General features: G+C 42.9%; 1 protein-coding gene across 1 annotated transcript in view; it reads right to left on the minus strand.

Moving 5' to 3' along the window:
• MSH5 (mutS homolog 5) overlaps positions 1 to 15,481 on the minus strand; it is a 1,348,607-nt gene that overhangs the window by 524,487 nt on the left and 808,639 nt on the right. The window contains exon 18 of the mRNA XM_086920580.1: positions 6,214 to 6,400. Coding sequence (XP_086776706.1) covers positions 6,214 to 6,400 — 187 coding nt within the window. The remainder of the gene's footprint in view (positions 1 to 6,213; positions 6,401 to 15,481) is intronic.

Raw genomic sequence — 15,481 nt, forward strand, 5'->3', positions numbered from 1 at the left:
CATTCACCCAACCCCATATTGGTTAGGGTGAGTTTGATGTAAGCAAACCAGTGAATTTTTGCGGCGCCCGTTAACAGCATAACTTCCCTTAATTCCTCTCTGTACACTGTAAGTTCTGGGGTGGTCCACAAGCGCCACCAGAACATTAGCGGTTTCAGACCTAATAAATCTGTGATTGCCACCACTCCTACAACCAAGCGCAGCGGAACCAATGGGGTGCTTATGGGTAACCTAAATAGTTGCCTACGGTATTGGTTTTCCACCTGTACCAAGGACTCAAATTTTGAGTGGCCTCATAGCTCGGCACCGTATATTGCTCCACCTCGTGCTTGTATCTTGTATATTTCTAGTGCCGGGCTAACCGCTCTCTTATCAGACCTGCTGTAAACCTTCATGATTCCCCCTGTAGATTGTGCTAGTTTTAGTGTTGACTTTTTAATGTGGGCCCCCCAATCCATATCATCAGTTATGGTAATGCCTAAGTATATAAATGATGCGACTCTCTCCAAAGGTTTGCCGTTTAGAGCGGGGCTTGGGCATGTACTTCTAGGACTGTTAAACGCCATAAATTTTGTTTTCTGAAGGTTTATTTCTAGACCGCTATCCTTACAGAAAAGTTCAAATCTGGTAAAAAAAAAATTGGATCCGATTTTGAAATCAACAGAGTGTCGTCTGCAAACATCATTGGTGATATACAACGGGAGGCTAATTTAGGGGCATATAGGTCTTTTGCTGTTTGTAAGGCATTAATCAGCCCGTTAATATAGAGGCTAAAGAGCATAGGAGCCAGGACACAGCCCTGGCGTACGCCGCATTTGACTGATATTGGGGCGGTGAGTTTTCCTTCTCTGCCATGGGCAAAATTGTCTTGGTGGAGACGCCTAAAAGGTTCGACTAGATATGGCGGAACACCCATTGATCCAAGGACTAACCAAAGTTTTTCCCGCGGCACCAGATCGAATGCCGACCTTAAGTCGACGAATACTAGGTATAGGCTGCCCCCCTCTAGATTAACAGTTTTCCAATACAGTAGCTGTAGTCTTAGGACTTGATCACGGGTCGACAGCTTTTCCCTAAATCCAGCCTGGAAACAAGATAATACCTCGTTATCTCCCATCTAGGATTGTAGCCTGGCTAACCGTACTCTTGCAAAAAAAATTTGGGGTATGTCTATAAGACTGATTGGCCTGTAGTTGGTTGGAAGCAGTGGAGAACCTTTTTTGAAGATAGGAATTATCTCAGTTCCCAACCAGCTAGAGGGTATCTTCATACCACCCAATATGACATTGAAAAGGACACAAAGGTACGGAGTCCATATAGATACCTCGCTCCTATATAAGTCCCCTGGAATCTTGTCCAAGCCTGGAGCCTTACCGGGTGCTATTTTTGCCAGCGCGAACTCGATTTCCTTTGAACTTATACTTAAGGATGTATCATTTACTTGGAAGGATATGGCTGTCCCAGTACTTTCGGGAGAGACTACTCCCACTTGGCAACTAGCAGAAGGGTCTCGCTCAGGACTATTTTCATCCGCATCGAGGGATTCAAAATGCTCCCTCCATACCTCTTCAGCCAGGTTCGGTTCAGCTGCCTCTTTCGGGGCAGATGAGCCTGTGTTTACAATGCCCCAGAACACCCTCAATAGCTCTCTCCCGAGAGCTGTTTTCAGCAAATCCCAGGTTTCCCTTTCCCATCTTTGTTTAGCTTCTCTAAGTGCTAATTTATATGCCTTCCTTGAGTTTTTGATTAGCTCGCGGTTATTGGCTTTAATTGAGGATATGAGTGTTCTTTTGGCCTTACGGCATGAGCTATTGAACCATGGGTGAAATGATGGCTTAAAGGGTCTCATAGTTTTGTTTGGGGAAAAAAAAGTCAGAGCGACTTCTCTTAGCTTCGCGTAGTTGGTCTCTACCGCTTCCAGGGTGGTAGCATCTCTAAGGGGCATGTTCATATCAGACATCTTTTCAAGCACAGGAATGAGCGCATGGTAGAGACTTCATATTCCAAAAGTTACAGTTAATTAGAATATAATATAATACAAAACCCTGTTCTTTGCTATAAAATCTGTAACCGTCTGATGTATCGGAAACTGACCGTCCGTTACACGCTCTTAGGGAATGTTTTAAAGGCAGACAGTTCAGCTGCATCACCAGGGGGGTCAATTTTTTTGACTTTGGGACATCTAGTCTCAGGTATTTCCAATGATCTGTCCTCATCATATGAATCTACTGAATACAAACCCTCAAGTGGTTCAAAATGGCAGTTTAGATCCCCACCGATTAGCACCACGTGATTTGGTTCAATAGAGCATAAAAATGTAGACGTCATCTATCGTACTAGATTCATTCCCTCTGGAAGTAGGTCTGGAGTATAGATTTATTAAGACAACTGGTGACTTGTTAGGGAACTGCAGATGGACACACAGAATATCTAAGGAACCTGTATCAACATTGTACGGCCCGGCATCCAAGATGCACCCCTATCCATGTGATAAGGCCCCCCGATGGTCTCCCCAGACCCCCAGTTGTTGCAGGAATACTAAAAGATGCGTAACCTGGATTTATTATCTCCCCTCTTGCCCAGGTTTCTTGAAACATACAGACCTCAAATTGATTAATAAAAGATACCCAATCTGGGTTGTTCAGTTTATTACATATACCCGCTATGTTCCATGACAAAACCCGGGTAATCTGGCTACTGCAAGTGGTGTTCTTTGAGGAGGGGAGGTTAGTCAATATTTGTTGTTGTCCATTATCATCGCTCCCCATGGGCCCTATAGATGTTGAACAGTTGGGATTTCCATGTTGGGCATGCTCACTTACAGATTGTGTATTACTACTACCACTAGAGCCGCACATGCATCCAGTAGTTACACCCTCCTCTCTTTGCCCTCAATCTTCAATTTTAAGAAGAGTTCACATGCACCCTCTTCATTACATGAGGCTGGTTCTTTTAGCCAGTCAACTCCTTCTAAGGGGCTGAATCTATTTTCGATAGGGATATTAAAATCAAATTGGTTAAGCCAATGTGGACTTTGGTTACATGGTTCGCAGTTGTTTGGACTGTTAGTGAACCCTCACCACCCCATCCCTTGCAATTGGTCATACAGTTGCGGTCTATTTGGTGGATAAAAGTAACCCAGAGGAAGCAATTGATTTCCGCCCCTGGTTCTCCTACTCTGGGCTAAGGACTCTCTGGGTTATATATGAGTTTCTAAAATTAACTATTATACAATCACATTGTATACTCTTGTTACGTCCTCCTATCCATCCCACCCTTCTTGTTGTGAGGATCTCAGCTATATCTTCGTAACCAAAGTTGGTGTTATTCACAAGCCAATGTACAGTTTTGTTCTTCAGTTCTTGGTGGGATTCCATTAAACCTTTTCTTAGGCCAGGAACCCAAACTAAGATTGATACATAAGGGGTTGCTGCAGGGGGTAAATTTACAGCAGGATGGACATAAGTCCTTTCTTTACATTCCAGTAATAAGCAGGGTGCTTGTGCTTCAGCGTTGGGATTTTTCTCTGTAGCCTCCTTGTTTTTTGACTGAGGAGAGCTAATGTTTGGTGCCAGGGCGGGCTCAGCAAAAAGACTGTTTCCGGCCTGCTCCCTTACTATTTGGATGCTGCTGGAAGTTCCTGCCAATGGATTCTTTTTAGATTTTGAATGGGAAGTTGACACAGGATTAGCCCTTTCGTCCTGCTGGCATGGGATGTTATTGGAACTATTGTTATGCAATAGGTCTCGCATTTACGAGAGTTTGAGCTATTGGCATTGTTAATGACAAACCTTTTATCTATGTGTTGGTTTTGAAAACGGATAAATAAAAGGCATTGTCATTTGCAATGCAAATAGCTTATAAATTCGCAAATGCAAGACCTATTGCATTGCAAATGCTTGTTAAATACTGCCTCAAAGAAAGTGAGGAGGAATTATGTTATGTCACCCACCTTGCCCATGCCTGAGGAGAGAGGATTGTTTCTTTTCCCCTGCTTTATCCGAGGGCGGGGGGAGTACACTTTATACTTGACCAATGGTGGTGTCTCTTAGTTTTTCCCCCCGCCTTACCTAATGATGAGAGATAAATGTAAATGTAAATGTATTTATATAGCGCAAATCACCAACCCGGTATCTAAGCGCTTGCTTAGGGAACCCGTCCTGGTATTCCCCTGTGAGATAACCCCGGCAGGGTATCCACAAGGTGAAAGCCAGGCATCCCACCACGAGGGGCCGTTGTGGAGATTAAGCAAGCTATTGCCCAGAGTCGCAGAGTGTGAACCCGTGAGTCGAGTAGGCACCGGAGCGAGAATTGTCAAGTCTGTGGAATTTTGAGCCCAAGACCCGCCGAGGCAGGGAATCGAACCCTGGTCCAGGGCCGATCTCAGCTTCCAGGTCTGCCGCCTCTAACCCCTGAGCCAACACTTCTCCAGGAATTTATGGTCATCTCCACTGCCTTTGAGTAATCAAAGGCAGCAGTGGCAGGGGCAGGTGAACTCATGCTTCCTTCTTAACTTTAGTCACAGGAATAAGGCTTTGGTGCCTGCCAGTCTTGCTAAAGCTAAGTATGGGGGTGTTCCAGTCTTCCTTGTACAAGAGCTTACCGGAGGTGAGGGGAGGATGAGTGACTGTACTCCTTCCTTTTTGTACAAGTTTAGAGTGATGATTTTTACCCCCTTCACTCCCTCACCTTGGTGATGGGCTGCGAGGTACTTTTTGCCTCTATCTCCACCAAGTGTGGAAGACACAATGTTACCCCAGGGAGGGATCAACAACACAGGGAGGTGGACCAATTTGGTAGTGTTGGAAGGAGCTATGCATATTTAAATTATAAGCGAGTAACAGAGGACAAACAATGATACCATCTTCAATGAAAAGTTTGGGGTGAAGAGCATAATAACCCCTCCCATTAAGCAAGGAAGAGCGTTTAAAAAATACACCAATCTAGCACTTTGTCAAGGTAAGGAGAGCACATGTGCCCATCCTCCGTCGAAGAAAGTGGGAGAGGGGATAGGAGGAGGGCTCTCCTGGCCCTGAGGCAAGGCAGGGAAGCTGTGCATAGCATACCAATGCGGCCTGGTGAATGTTGGAGAAAGTGGGTCAATCAGTATTTATTTATTCAACTCTCGCTGTATTTGGGCACACTGGAAAAAAGCAAAAAAACAGTCAAGGAACTGGGGCAACTATTTAGTCATTGTTTGCATTTGCTGCACTTTTTTCCATTTTTGTTGGCAAGGCAAGGGATAGTGGAGCAGGACTGGGGAAGCCTAATAAACACCTTCCCACCCTTGGTCAAGGTGGGTTAGGCAATCATTTTCTGTTTTTTCACACTCTTTACTGCATTCCTATTTTTTAAATTGTGTCAGTCTAGCTGTACAAATAGTTCTTCATTCTCATTTAAACCTAATGGGAAAATAGTTTTGAAATGTAAGATACATTTTGATTCTATCTAGCAAATTAACTATAAATACATCATACATTTTCTATGTGAATAAAAAATACCCGAAAAGGATCACGTTAATCATCAGCTTAGAACAATGGGACTGATCTATAACAATAAAACTGAGAGAGAAAGTATGAACAGAATGTTTGACCTAAGAGAGTTGGTCCACTTGAGAGTATAGGTGGAAAATAATCACAATTAAATGCATCAATAAACTGTGACACATTGGAAATCATCAATACACACAATGAATAAACATGCTACTCTGCTATGGAAGGTACATGGTGAAAGTATACAATTATAGATTGTTTGATACCAGATGTAAAAATAAGGATCTAACACTACTCTTCCCAATCAGATACTGGATATGTAGAACACAGGTTGGATCAGAGACTATACAACCTAATTGCCATTTTACCTAAAGCCCAGATGCACATTCATGTGGGGCAAGAGGCTGAGATGCAGACTTCAGATCTGTACTAAGTATAACCGAGACAGACACTAAAGGAACTCTGTGGAAGACCACAGCCTGCCGCACCCTCATGGATCCCAGCTTATGTCTACTCTCTGGCCCCTTTTCCATTGGTGTTCCTACGCTTCTAGAGTATTTCCCAAACACCTGAGCTAAGCAGAATGCAACAGTTGCTCCTTGATAGCAATCAATGCTCATAAGCAAGCCAAAAATACATGCCTTCTAATTACCTTTTTGGTGTCATCCCTCCAACACTCCACAATAATCTTATTTTCCAAATGTCTTGCTTTGAATCTCACCTTCCATCCTTGATGTGGATGCTGTTATACAGAGTGAATTTGGGCCGACAGTATCCATTTTCCCTTGCTATGACAGCCATAGTTAACAACACGTCTAGCTGGCCAGCATACTCTATCACATCGTAGAGCACCTGGGACCGCTCCAGGATCTTGGCCTGCAGCTGGTGCATAATTAGTGTTTCATGATCTGGAACCAAGCATAGAACTACAAGTTACTTCAGTACCTGTAACTGCAACTCTTTAGTGTTAACATCTTTTTTTCAGTTTCACATACATATCTCAAACCTTCCCAGTGAGACATACGTGTGTGTGTGTGTGTATATATATATATATATATATATATATATATATATATATCCACGTTCGAACTTTATTTAGGGCCCGCTTGAGGATACAGGGACTGGAGGGGAGTGACTTACCTGCAAGCCGTGAGAGGTGCATGCCTGTACTTGCAGTCCACCAACGTGGATGCAGTGCTGTTAGTTACTTTCACTCCGCCCAGCTGAACTTCCACCAATGGAGGAACTACTGGAAGTACTTTTGCGGGTGACCTGGCGGGAAGAGCTGTGTTGGAGCTGGCATCTGAAGAAGGCAAAGACCGAAACACGTCATGCCATAGCTCTTGTTTAATAAAGATCCTTCCGATATTCCGTGCTGTGTCCCTCCGGTTCTTTACAACGAAGAATCTCCCGTGGCATATTGTACGCGCTAGTCCTGGGCGCGTTGGAGGTGACCCACTTCACTCTGGGTAAAAGCCACAAGGACAGCTTCGGCAATTTTTTGGGACATTCCATGGTATTGGAAAGGCTTTAACCCACCGCATCCACTTTCAGCAAGGCGCAGCTGCTCATCGCAGTTCGTGACTTCACTTAGGAATTGGGATCACTGTATCTGCTTTTCCAGGATCAAACTGACTGTGGACCTATGCGGTTGAGGCGTTGGGGAACCGGAAGGTATACTTTGTTTCACCAGCACAGGTATGCCAAGTACCGCAATCCACGTTCGAACTTTGTTTAGGGCCCGCTTGAGGACAAAGGGACTGGAGGGGAGTGACTTACCTGCAAGCCGTTAGAGGTGCATGCTGGTACTTGCAGTCCGCCAACGTGGATTCAGTGCTGTTAGTTACTCTCACTCCACCCACCTGAACTTCTACCAATGGAGGAACGACTGGGAGTACTTTTGCGGGTGTCCTGGCGGGAAGAGCTGTGTTGGAGCTGGCATCTGAAGAAGGCACAGACCAAAACGCGTCACGCCATAGCTCTTGTTTAATAAAGATCCTTCCGGTATTCCCCGCTGGTTCCCTCCAGTTCTTTACAACGAAGAATCTCCTGTGGCATATATATATATATATATATATATATATATATATATATATATATATATATATATATATACACACACACAAATGTTCTATGACAAAAAATAAGGTTAAAGTGTCATTATTTGGAGGTGAAAATGAAAGTTACAACGTAACATTTTAAATTCAAAATAACACTGAAGTTCACCACTTATAGTTAAATCAAGTAGCTATAACATGTGGACTCTCACTAACTTTGGTGCCATTTGACGATTCTTTATAAAATTGGGTATTCACTTGGCACATCCATCTAACTTTCACCATCCTAAGTTTCATGCAAATCTGTGGGTAGAAGCAAATTTAGGAGTTGCCAAAAAGAGTTTTGCCCATTGCAGTCCTCATAGAGAAATTGCGCTCTAATGCAACAGAAGTGATTTACACCGAACTTGGCATAAAAGTAGACCTTTATTCAGAAGGTAGGAATTTTGTGGGTTAGTAGCAATATCTTTGGTAGTTTCTGTGATATTTTGATTTGATACAGATGTTGGATGTTATTTAAAGGGTGCAATGTATGTATAACTTGTTGGTTGACTTTGCGGGGACAAAACTCACAAGTTCGGTTCTTCACACTTGAGTTTTTACTATGATGAGCTTGAAAATGTGTTTTCATGCATGTTTTAAAATATACATTTATGGACACACTCACAAATCAGGCACCATAGAAACTGGAATGGTGTCCATGGAAAAGGTATTCCACAAAAAGGGAAAACGCAACTGGTAGGATGACTAGGTGGTTGAGCAGGAGAGCCTGAATGCACACATGAGGACTCTCTGCCCTACTACTAATGCTCCTTTTAAAGTACCCTGAAAAATTAACTGAAAAAATATTAAAAGAAAATTATGGTTCTGCTAGTACAAATACTTTAACATCCCCATAAAAAAAATTTAAGACACTCCCTGAAAAAAAGTGTTGTTACTGTTCCAAAGCAATACCTTAAACACAATAAATATGCCATTTATTGTCAACTATTCAAATCACAACTTGCTTATGACCTCACACACTACATCATTAAGCACATCTCGATACGCATACGTGATGATATCACTAACGAAAACTAAAAGGACATTGTTGATGACATCGCTAAAGAGGGTGCATATCAATTTACCTTTAACGTTTTTTAATGTAATCATTATGGATTCTGTACAATTTCTTTGTTTGGATAAGTGTCATAATTTGAATATGTTGTGTCAGTATGTTCTGTTTTTTAACAATATAAACATTATGAGGTAATAAGCAGTCCATTAGACTTGACAATATATATTGGTGGGGTAAACAACATATCATGGATCAAACAAAGCTGACGGGCAATATATATAGTAAACTAGGAGAATGCATGATCCTACAATTTAGCAGCTTGGGTTACACAACACTGAACGGCTGTTTTTCCTTGGATACACCCCCAACCTGGACAAGAACATACAGACACATTTAATCATTCTTAGATTACACTTTATGTAACAACAAAATGTTCTCTTTGACAGAAAATTACACTATCATGGCGCGAGGAGCGAGCGACCATCACCCCCAAGTAATTATTCTGTCTTTCAGTGTCGTCCCGCATGCAACAACAAGTTCTACAACAATCGGAATTTACACAAAGAACCTCAAAAGTTTAAAATGGTTAGACTCTTCAATACCGACCATAATGTTAAAGTGCAGAGGCATGCTAGCTGCAAGGAGCTCTGTAGACATTGTGCCATCTGCAGAATGGGAATGCTTTTCAAGCCAATTACTCAATAAATTCCCATCACCTCACAAGAAACCTCAACCGGGAACCTATTATTTGCCTTTGAAGACCAAAAACGAAAAATCTTATGTAACTCAGCTATACCACATGCTTGGAAGCGCCGGGGGAAGCACAGCTATTCACCATTTAAAAGCAAGCGCAAAAAGCATTCAGGCAAGTATTAATCCGAGATAAACAAAAAACTTCTGACCAGTTTTGGTTATAATTAATAGACACAAGTAAAAACCCTAATCCAAAGGTCTTCTGGTCCCTTGTGAATAGGAGGACACAAGTCACTAGAGGGCAAAGTGGTGCCAATATACATGAAAATGAATGGGTATCATTTTTAACAGATCTTTTCACAGTGACCAAAAGTGAAGAGGGTTGATCTGCTAAACCTATACCATCTGCCTTCTCGACCGTTCGCTTGGGCACAACACTCCCCACAATGCCAGAGCAACTAAAAGACATGGTCGCAAAAGATGCAAGTTGCAAACATTACTGAAACCCTGTACCAGCAAGATGATCTTCTGTTTCAGGCATCAAAGGTACCCGAAGTACTGATTACTCAAATGGCACGAATCAAAAGCAACGGCCAGTCAGATGGGGCCCCTGGGCCAAACTGCCTTCCTCAGGCCCTGTACAAGGTGGGCATCGAGTTGTGGACTATACATCTGGCATATTCCACAGTCCTGGCATGGAGCCATCATCCATTCAATCTTTAAATAGGGTAGGTGAGCTGATCCTAAAAACTACAGGATGATAGCCCTTTTGGACGTTGAATCTAAATACTACGCTAGCCTGTTGCTCGAAGAGCTGTCGTCCTGGGCCACTGACAATCACCTCTAACCCTTTAACCAGACTGGCTTTGTGGCAAAATCAGGAACTACAACAAACCTGCTTGCACTATCACTACTGACGGAGAAAGCATCGGTCTTAAGAATTCCACTCCATTGTTGCTTTCACAACTTCAAGGTGAACTTCGACTGTGTGCCCAGGGGTCTTCTATGGCTTAAACTGCAGAAATGGGGGATCGCCTCTGCCCTCCTAGAGGCCATAATCCAGCTTCACTCTACACCTGGATCTGTATAAAATTGGGAGATGGATCCCACATCTCAAGGAAAATACAAACATCCCGTGGTGTAAAACAAGGATGTGTGTTGGGGCCCCTTCTCTTTAACCTTTTCATCTCAGATTTACCACAGTTACTTGATGATGTTAATTCCCAACCTCCAAAACTTGGCAGTACCCGATTAAGCAATCTTGTCTTCATTAGCCACACAAGGATTGGCTTGCAGAGGCTCCTCGATCATCTGCTCCCCTACACAACCTGCAACGAACTGGAACTAAATGTATCAAAGACAATTACCTTCCGGAAAAGAAAGCTACTACTTGGAGGGTGGCAATTTAATGGCAAAAGTATTGAAAGCACCGCCTCTTATAACTATTTGGAGATTTACATGGACTTAAGGGAAAGTTTCTCCAAACAGAAGGAAGTGGTCCTGGCAAAGGCTCTGTTAATCAACATAGCACTGACGAAGCTTGCGAGGTAGTTATCCGGCCCAAGTCTCTCCCCTCTTCTAATCATCATGAAAGCCAAAACCTCAAATTATTTACCTTATGGCAGGAGATTATGCTGGGGAAAGACTCCTGTCCGGTGAACAAGATAATAACAAGAATCTTCAAGCGAGTATTGAGTCTACTGAAAATCCTCATCCCCAACTCAGATTAGACTTGAGTTCGGCCTTCTAGACCATCGAGGGGTTGAGGCCAGTGCTTTTTTCAAGCTGTGCAACAAACAGCGCATTTCAAGCGAAGGAAGCCTGGAGACTATGCTGTGGCAAGAAATATCAACCAGCCAAGTGGGTCAAAAACACCGCTGCCATCTAGAACACTCATTGCAAATGCTGGACGCGACTGAAATCTGGTGAATTAACCCGTCCCAGGAGGCCCTCAAAATGTACATTAAAAAAAGATTCCGGTCCTATTTTTTTCACTCTGATAGGGCGCTACTGGCAAAACGCAAACATGCCTGGATGGTTTCATCGCGGTTTAATCCATGGATCGCGGCGACATATCTATCGTACATAAGCATGGAAAAAAAGATGTTAAGCCCTCAGGATGGGTGAATGGCCTTTCATACAACATCTACCAGATTGGCGCCTCTCAAACGACAGTACAATGTGCAGGCGGTGTGGGTGTTCTACAGAGTCGATAGAGCATGTGGCGTGTGTTTGCCCTGCCTTACTCAACGATGGAAGGATGCTGCTGCAGGGCGAATGGAATAAACTTGGTGTTTGCTCCTGCCGCCAAGTCATCTTAGCAGCCATGAACCCAGAGAACCCGATGCTTAATATAGGTTGGTTCACCAAGCTTGTCATAAGAGAGGCAAAAAGATTAATGCAGTGGGAGTGCCAGTAACCAAATCTCCATCTTATTGAACTGAGTTGCTTCACACTCATTGATGCAGTCAGTCACCACCTTTTCCTCTGGACGACCTTGTTAGAAGCTCTGTGTGGTTTACTGGCTCCTCACTTCACCTAAAGGCCCTGAGTTTCACCGAGACACCAGAGTCATTTTCCTTCTCTATGTAGGGGCCATCCCCCTTTTAGATAGAGCATTAAAGTGAGCAGATCGGACAGTTGGACTTCTGTGGACTTGTTCTTTGTCCGTTTCTTTTACTGTGTTTTAAAAGTATGGCTCCTTTTCAGCAACAAAGTCATTCCACGCCTCATGGCACAGATTTTTTTATAGAAAACGCATGCCTTCAGGAAAATTATGAAAAGTCAAATCGGGTACCCTCTTGGCTTTATGTAATTATGCACCGATAAATATTTTAACTTTTTTATTACTGAATCTCCTTTTATAACATTTTATTACTAGAGTGTTTTTCTACTTTAAAGATTTTAATTAATCGAACCATAAAGTTTCTTCTTCTTCATAAGCAGTCCATTAAGGTCCGAGTTATGATTTTTATGAAGGTATTGTGAATTATGTTGTGCTTATGAGACATAACTGGTGTATAGCTCAGGCATTTCCTTTTTTGCTTTGGAACCATAACATGACTTTAACTGAGTTCTTTTTACCAAATGTCTTAGTTTTTCGTCCTAGGAATATTGTGTCTGCACTACCTGATCTAGAATTTTTTATTACCACTAAATAAAATGACATGTATTGTATACTGTTTTTCAAAACGTGTTCGAGGAACTAGCTGGCACTAAGGAATTTTCTTCTAAATTGGCAGTTATGGATATGAAGATAAACTATAAGCACAGATAAGCAAAGTGTACTGCATATTTCTTAGACACATGTATTATGGATTTCTAAAATAACAGTCCGTAAAACAGGGATGACAATGCCACCCTTTTCTTTCCTCTAGAATGTATGTAGTAGTGGCTAGAGGGAATATTCAGGACTTGTAGTAACTGCACTGGAAATGTTGTGCAGTGGATCAGTGCATTAACAAAACACAGTCACTAATGTTACATTAGCTTTGGTGTGATGCAACAAAATGTATGTCAAGATCCAATTTAGGATTCCTTGGTTAGAAATAGGCAGCAAGGAATTTCCTGGCGATCAAAACAGCCCTAAGGAAATCAAAGCTAACCAAGCACAAACCCTCAATCTTTCATTACATGGAAACAATAAACAAGGCAGGCCACCAGATCTCACACATAAATAAACTTCTCGGCCCTACATCCACCAGGCTCAATGCCAAAAACACCAACTACTGGGAAACACAGCTAGGTACCAAACTCACTGAACAAGAGCCACAATCCTTTTGGGCAGCCCCATCTAAAAACATGATATCGCCGGTTCTAGCTCAAACAAAACTCTGGCTACTACACCAAGAATTCTGGACACCAGCACGTCTAGCATCGATAGGACTGAGAGATAACGACAGATGCTGGAACTGTAACATAGAAAGGGGGGACCTAGCACACCTCATCTATCACTGCAGTAAAGTCAGCAGATTTTGGGGGAAGGTGTTCAACTTCATCAACAAAACAGTAGGCTGCACTCTAGACAGTACATTCGCCACAACTACAAAGGCCCATATCACATTTGAAGTAGCCACACAACAGGACAGTAACCCCCTGGATTTCCTTCTGACGATGGCAGTCAAAACAGTTCTTGCCAAATGGAAAGATGCCTCAAAAATCACATTCAAAGGGTGGCTGAACTGGGTGACATTTCTCAGGGGGGCGGATAACACTGCACTCAGACACACACCATGGAAGAACCCCAACAGAGGAATGTGGTCAAAACTATACTTATTCCTAAACCCATTCAAACTGCCATGAAGAACAAAAACCCTGAACCAAAAAAGCCAAATACAACTCCATGACGGGCTGACGACCTGACACAAAATAACCGCACTTCAATTTTATGTTCCGTGTAATGTCTTATGTATCAACCTAACACACAACCACCCGCAATAATGTTATAAGTGCGCTAGTAGGTGGGGAAGACATGACTAGAATGGAAAACCAATATCCATACCAGATTCGAACACAGCCACTACCGTATGCTGTAACATCCCATGTGAATGCCCTATAAACTTGATATTGGTTGTATGTCACTTTGTACTCTGTAAAATGTAAATACCAATAAAAATATTCTAAAAAAAAATAAAGAAAGAAATAAGCGGCAAGGGGCAGCCTCAATACATTTTTGGAATTCTTTCTTTCTGGCCATGTAGTAGCATATAACTGGCTCAGCTTCCACGGTGTGGCTGCACAACCCGCAGAAGTATTAACGTCTTGAAAGAAAGTAGGTAAAAATACAATTTGATTATAATGAATTCAGGATAAAACAGTGGCTCATCTTAAAGATTCATTTTTTTCCCTAAAAACTTGACATGTGGGGGCATATTATTAAGGGGGGCAATAGACTCCATCCCCTCCTACAGCCAGCACCACCACATTTGACGCATTCGACCCTATCATCAAAGACTCTGTCCCTCTCAGAATGCAAAAATGCAAATCTGGCTCCCCCCTTGATCCCGTCCCAGCTCTAATATTCACGCAACTGAGTCCACTTATTACCACCCCCTTAGTTTCCATATGGAATACCTCACTTTCCTCAGGTATATTTCCATCGGAATGGAAACAGGCAATGCTCATCCCCCATACTGAAGAAAGTGGATGCTGACCCGTCGGTACTCAGCAACTACCGACCCATTTCCCTTTTACCCAAGCCTGCCAAGATTTTGGAAAAAGTAGTACAAGAGCAATTGGCCGACTATCTAGAGTCCAATTCCCTTCTGCATGACTCTCAATCCGGATTTAGGCCCAGATATAGTACAGAGACGGCCCTTTTTGGAAGTATCAGAGACCATTAGAGAGAGCGTGGACAGAGACGTGGTGGCCATGTTGGTCCTCGTCGATCTGTCCGCGGCTTTCGACACCGTGACCCACTCCATACTACTGAACAGGCTATATAATCTAGGAATACAGGCACTCCACTGGCGTGGATAAAATCCTTCCTATCAGGCAGAACGCAACAGGTCTGGTGCCGTCCCCACCTGCCAAAAAATAAGATGCCCCTGGACTGTGGTGTCCCACAGGGTTCGGCACCCAGCCCACTGTTTTTTAATGTCTACATGTCACCATTGGCAAAAGTGGTTGAGGACTGCGGTGTCAGAGTGGTCTCTTACGCTGATGATACTCAGCTTATCCTTTCTTTTAGAGACCACTCTGACAAAGGGGTCGGCAATTTTAAATCTTGCCTCAACAAAATAGTTCATTGGATGACATCAAACACATTGAAACTAAACACAGATAAAACTGAGGTGCTATTTTTTAATCTAAAAATCCCCTTGCTACCTTCCGTATGGTGGCCTACTGAGCTCAACCCACCCCCCATCCCTACTCACTCTGCCCGGAACCTTGGGTTCCATTTTGATAATGAACTATCATGCAAAACTCAAATCCAAAAGGTCACTTCTGCCTGTTTTGGCAAATTTAAAATGATTAAAAAAATCTCCCCCTATCTGTCAGATGACTCAATGAGGACGGTGTTGCACACCCTCATCACGTCACATCTGGACTATTCCAACAGTCTGTATGTAGGGGCGCCTGCATACTTATGCCATCGACTACAAATTGTCCAAAACGCGGCCGCAAGACTGATTTGTCATGTCCCCTATCGGCACTCCATCTCCCTGTATCTGAAGAAATTA

The sequence above is a fragment of the Lissotriton vulgaris genome, chromosome 5 (genome assembly GCF_964263255.1).
Source record: "Lissotriton vulgaris chromosome 5, aLisVul1.2, whole genome shotgun sequence".
In the NCBI taxonomy this organism is placed as follows: Eukaryota; Metazoa; Chordata; class Amphibia; order Caudata; family Salamandridae; genus Lissotriton; species Lissotriton vulgaris.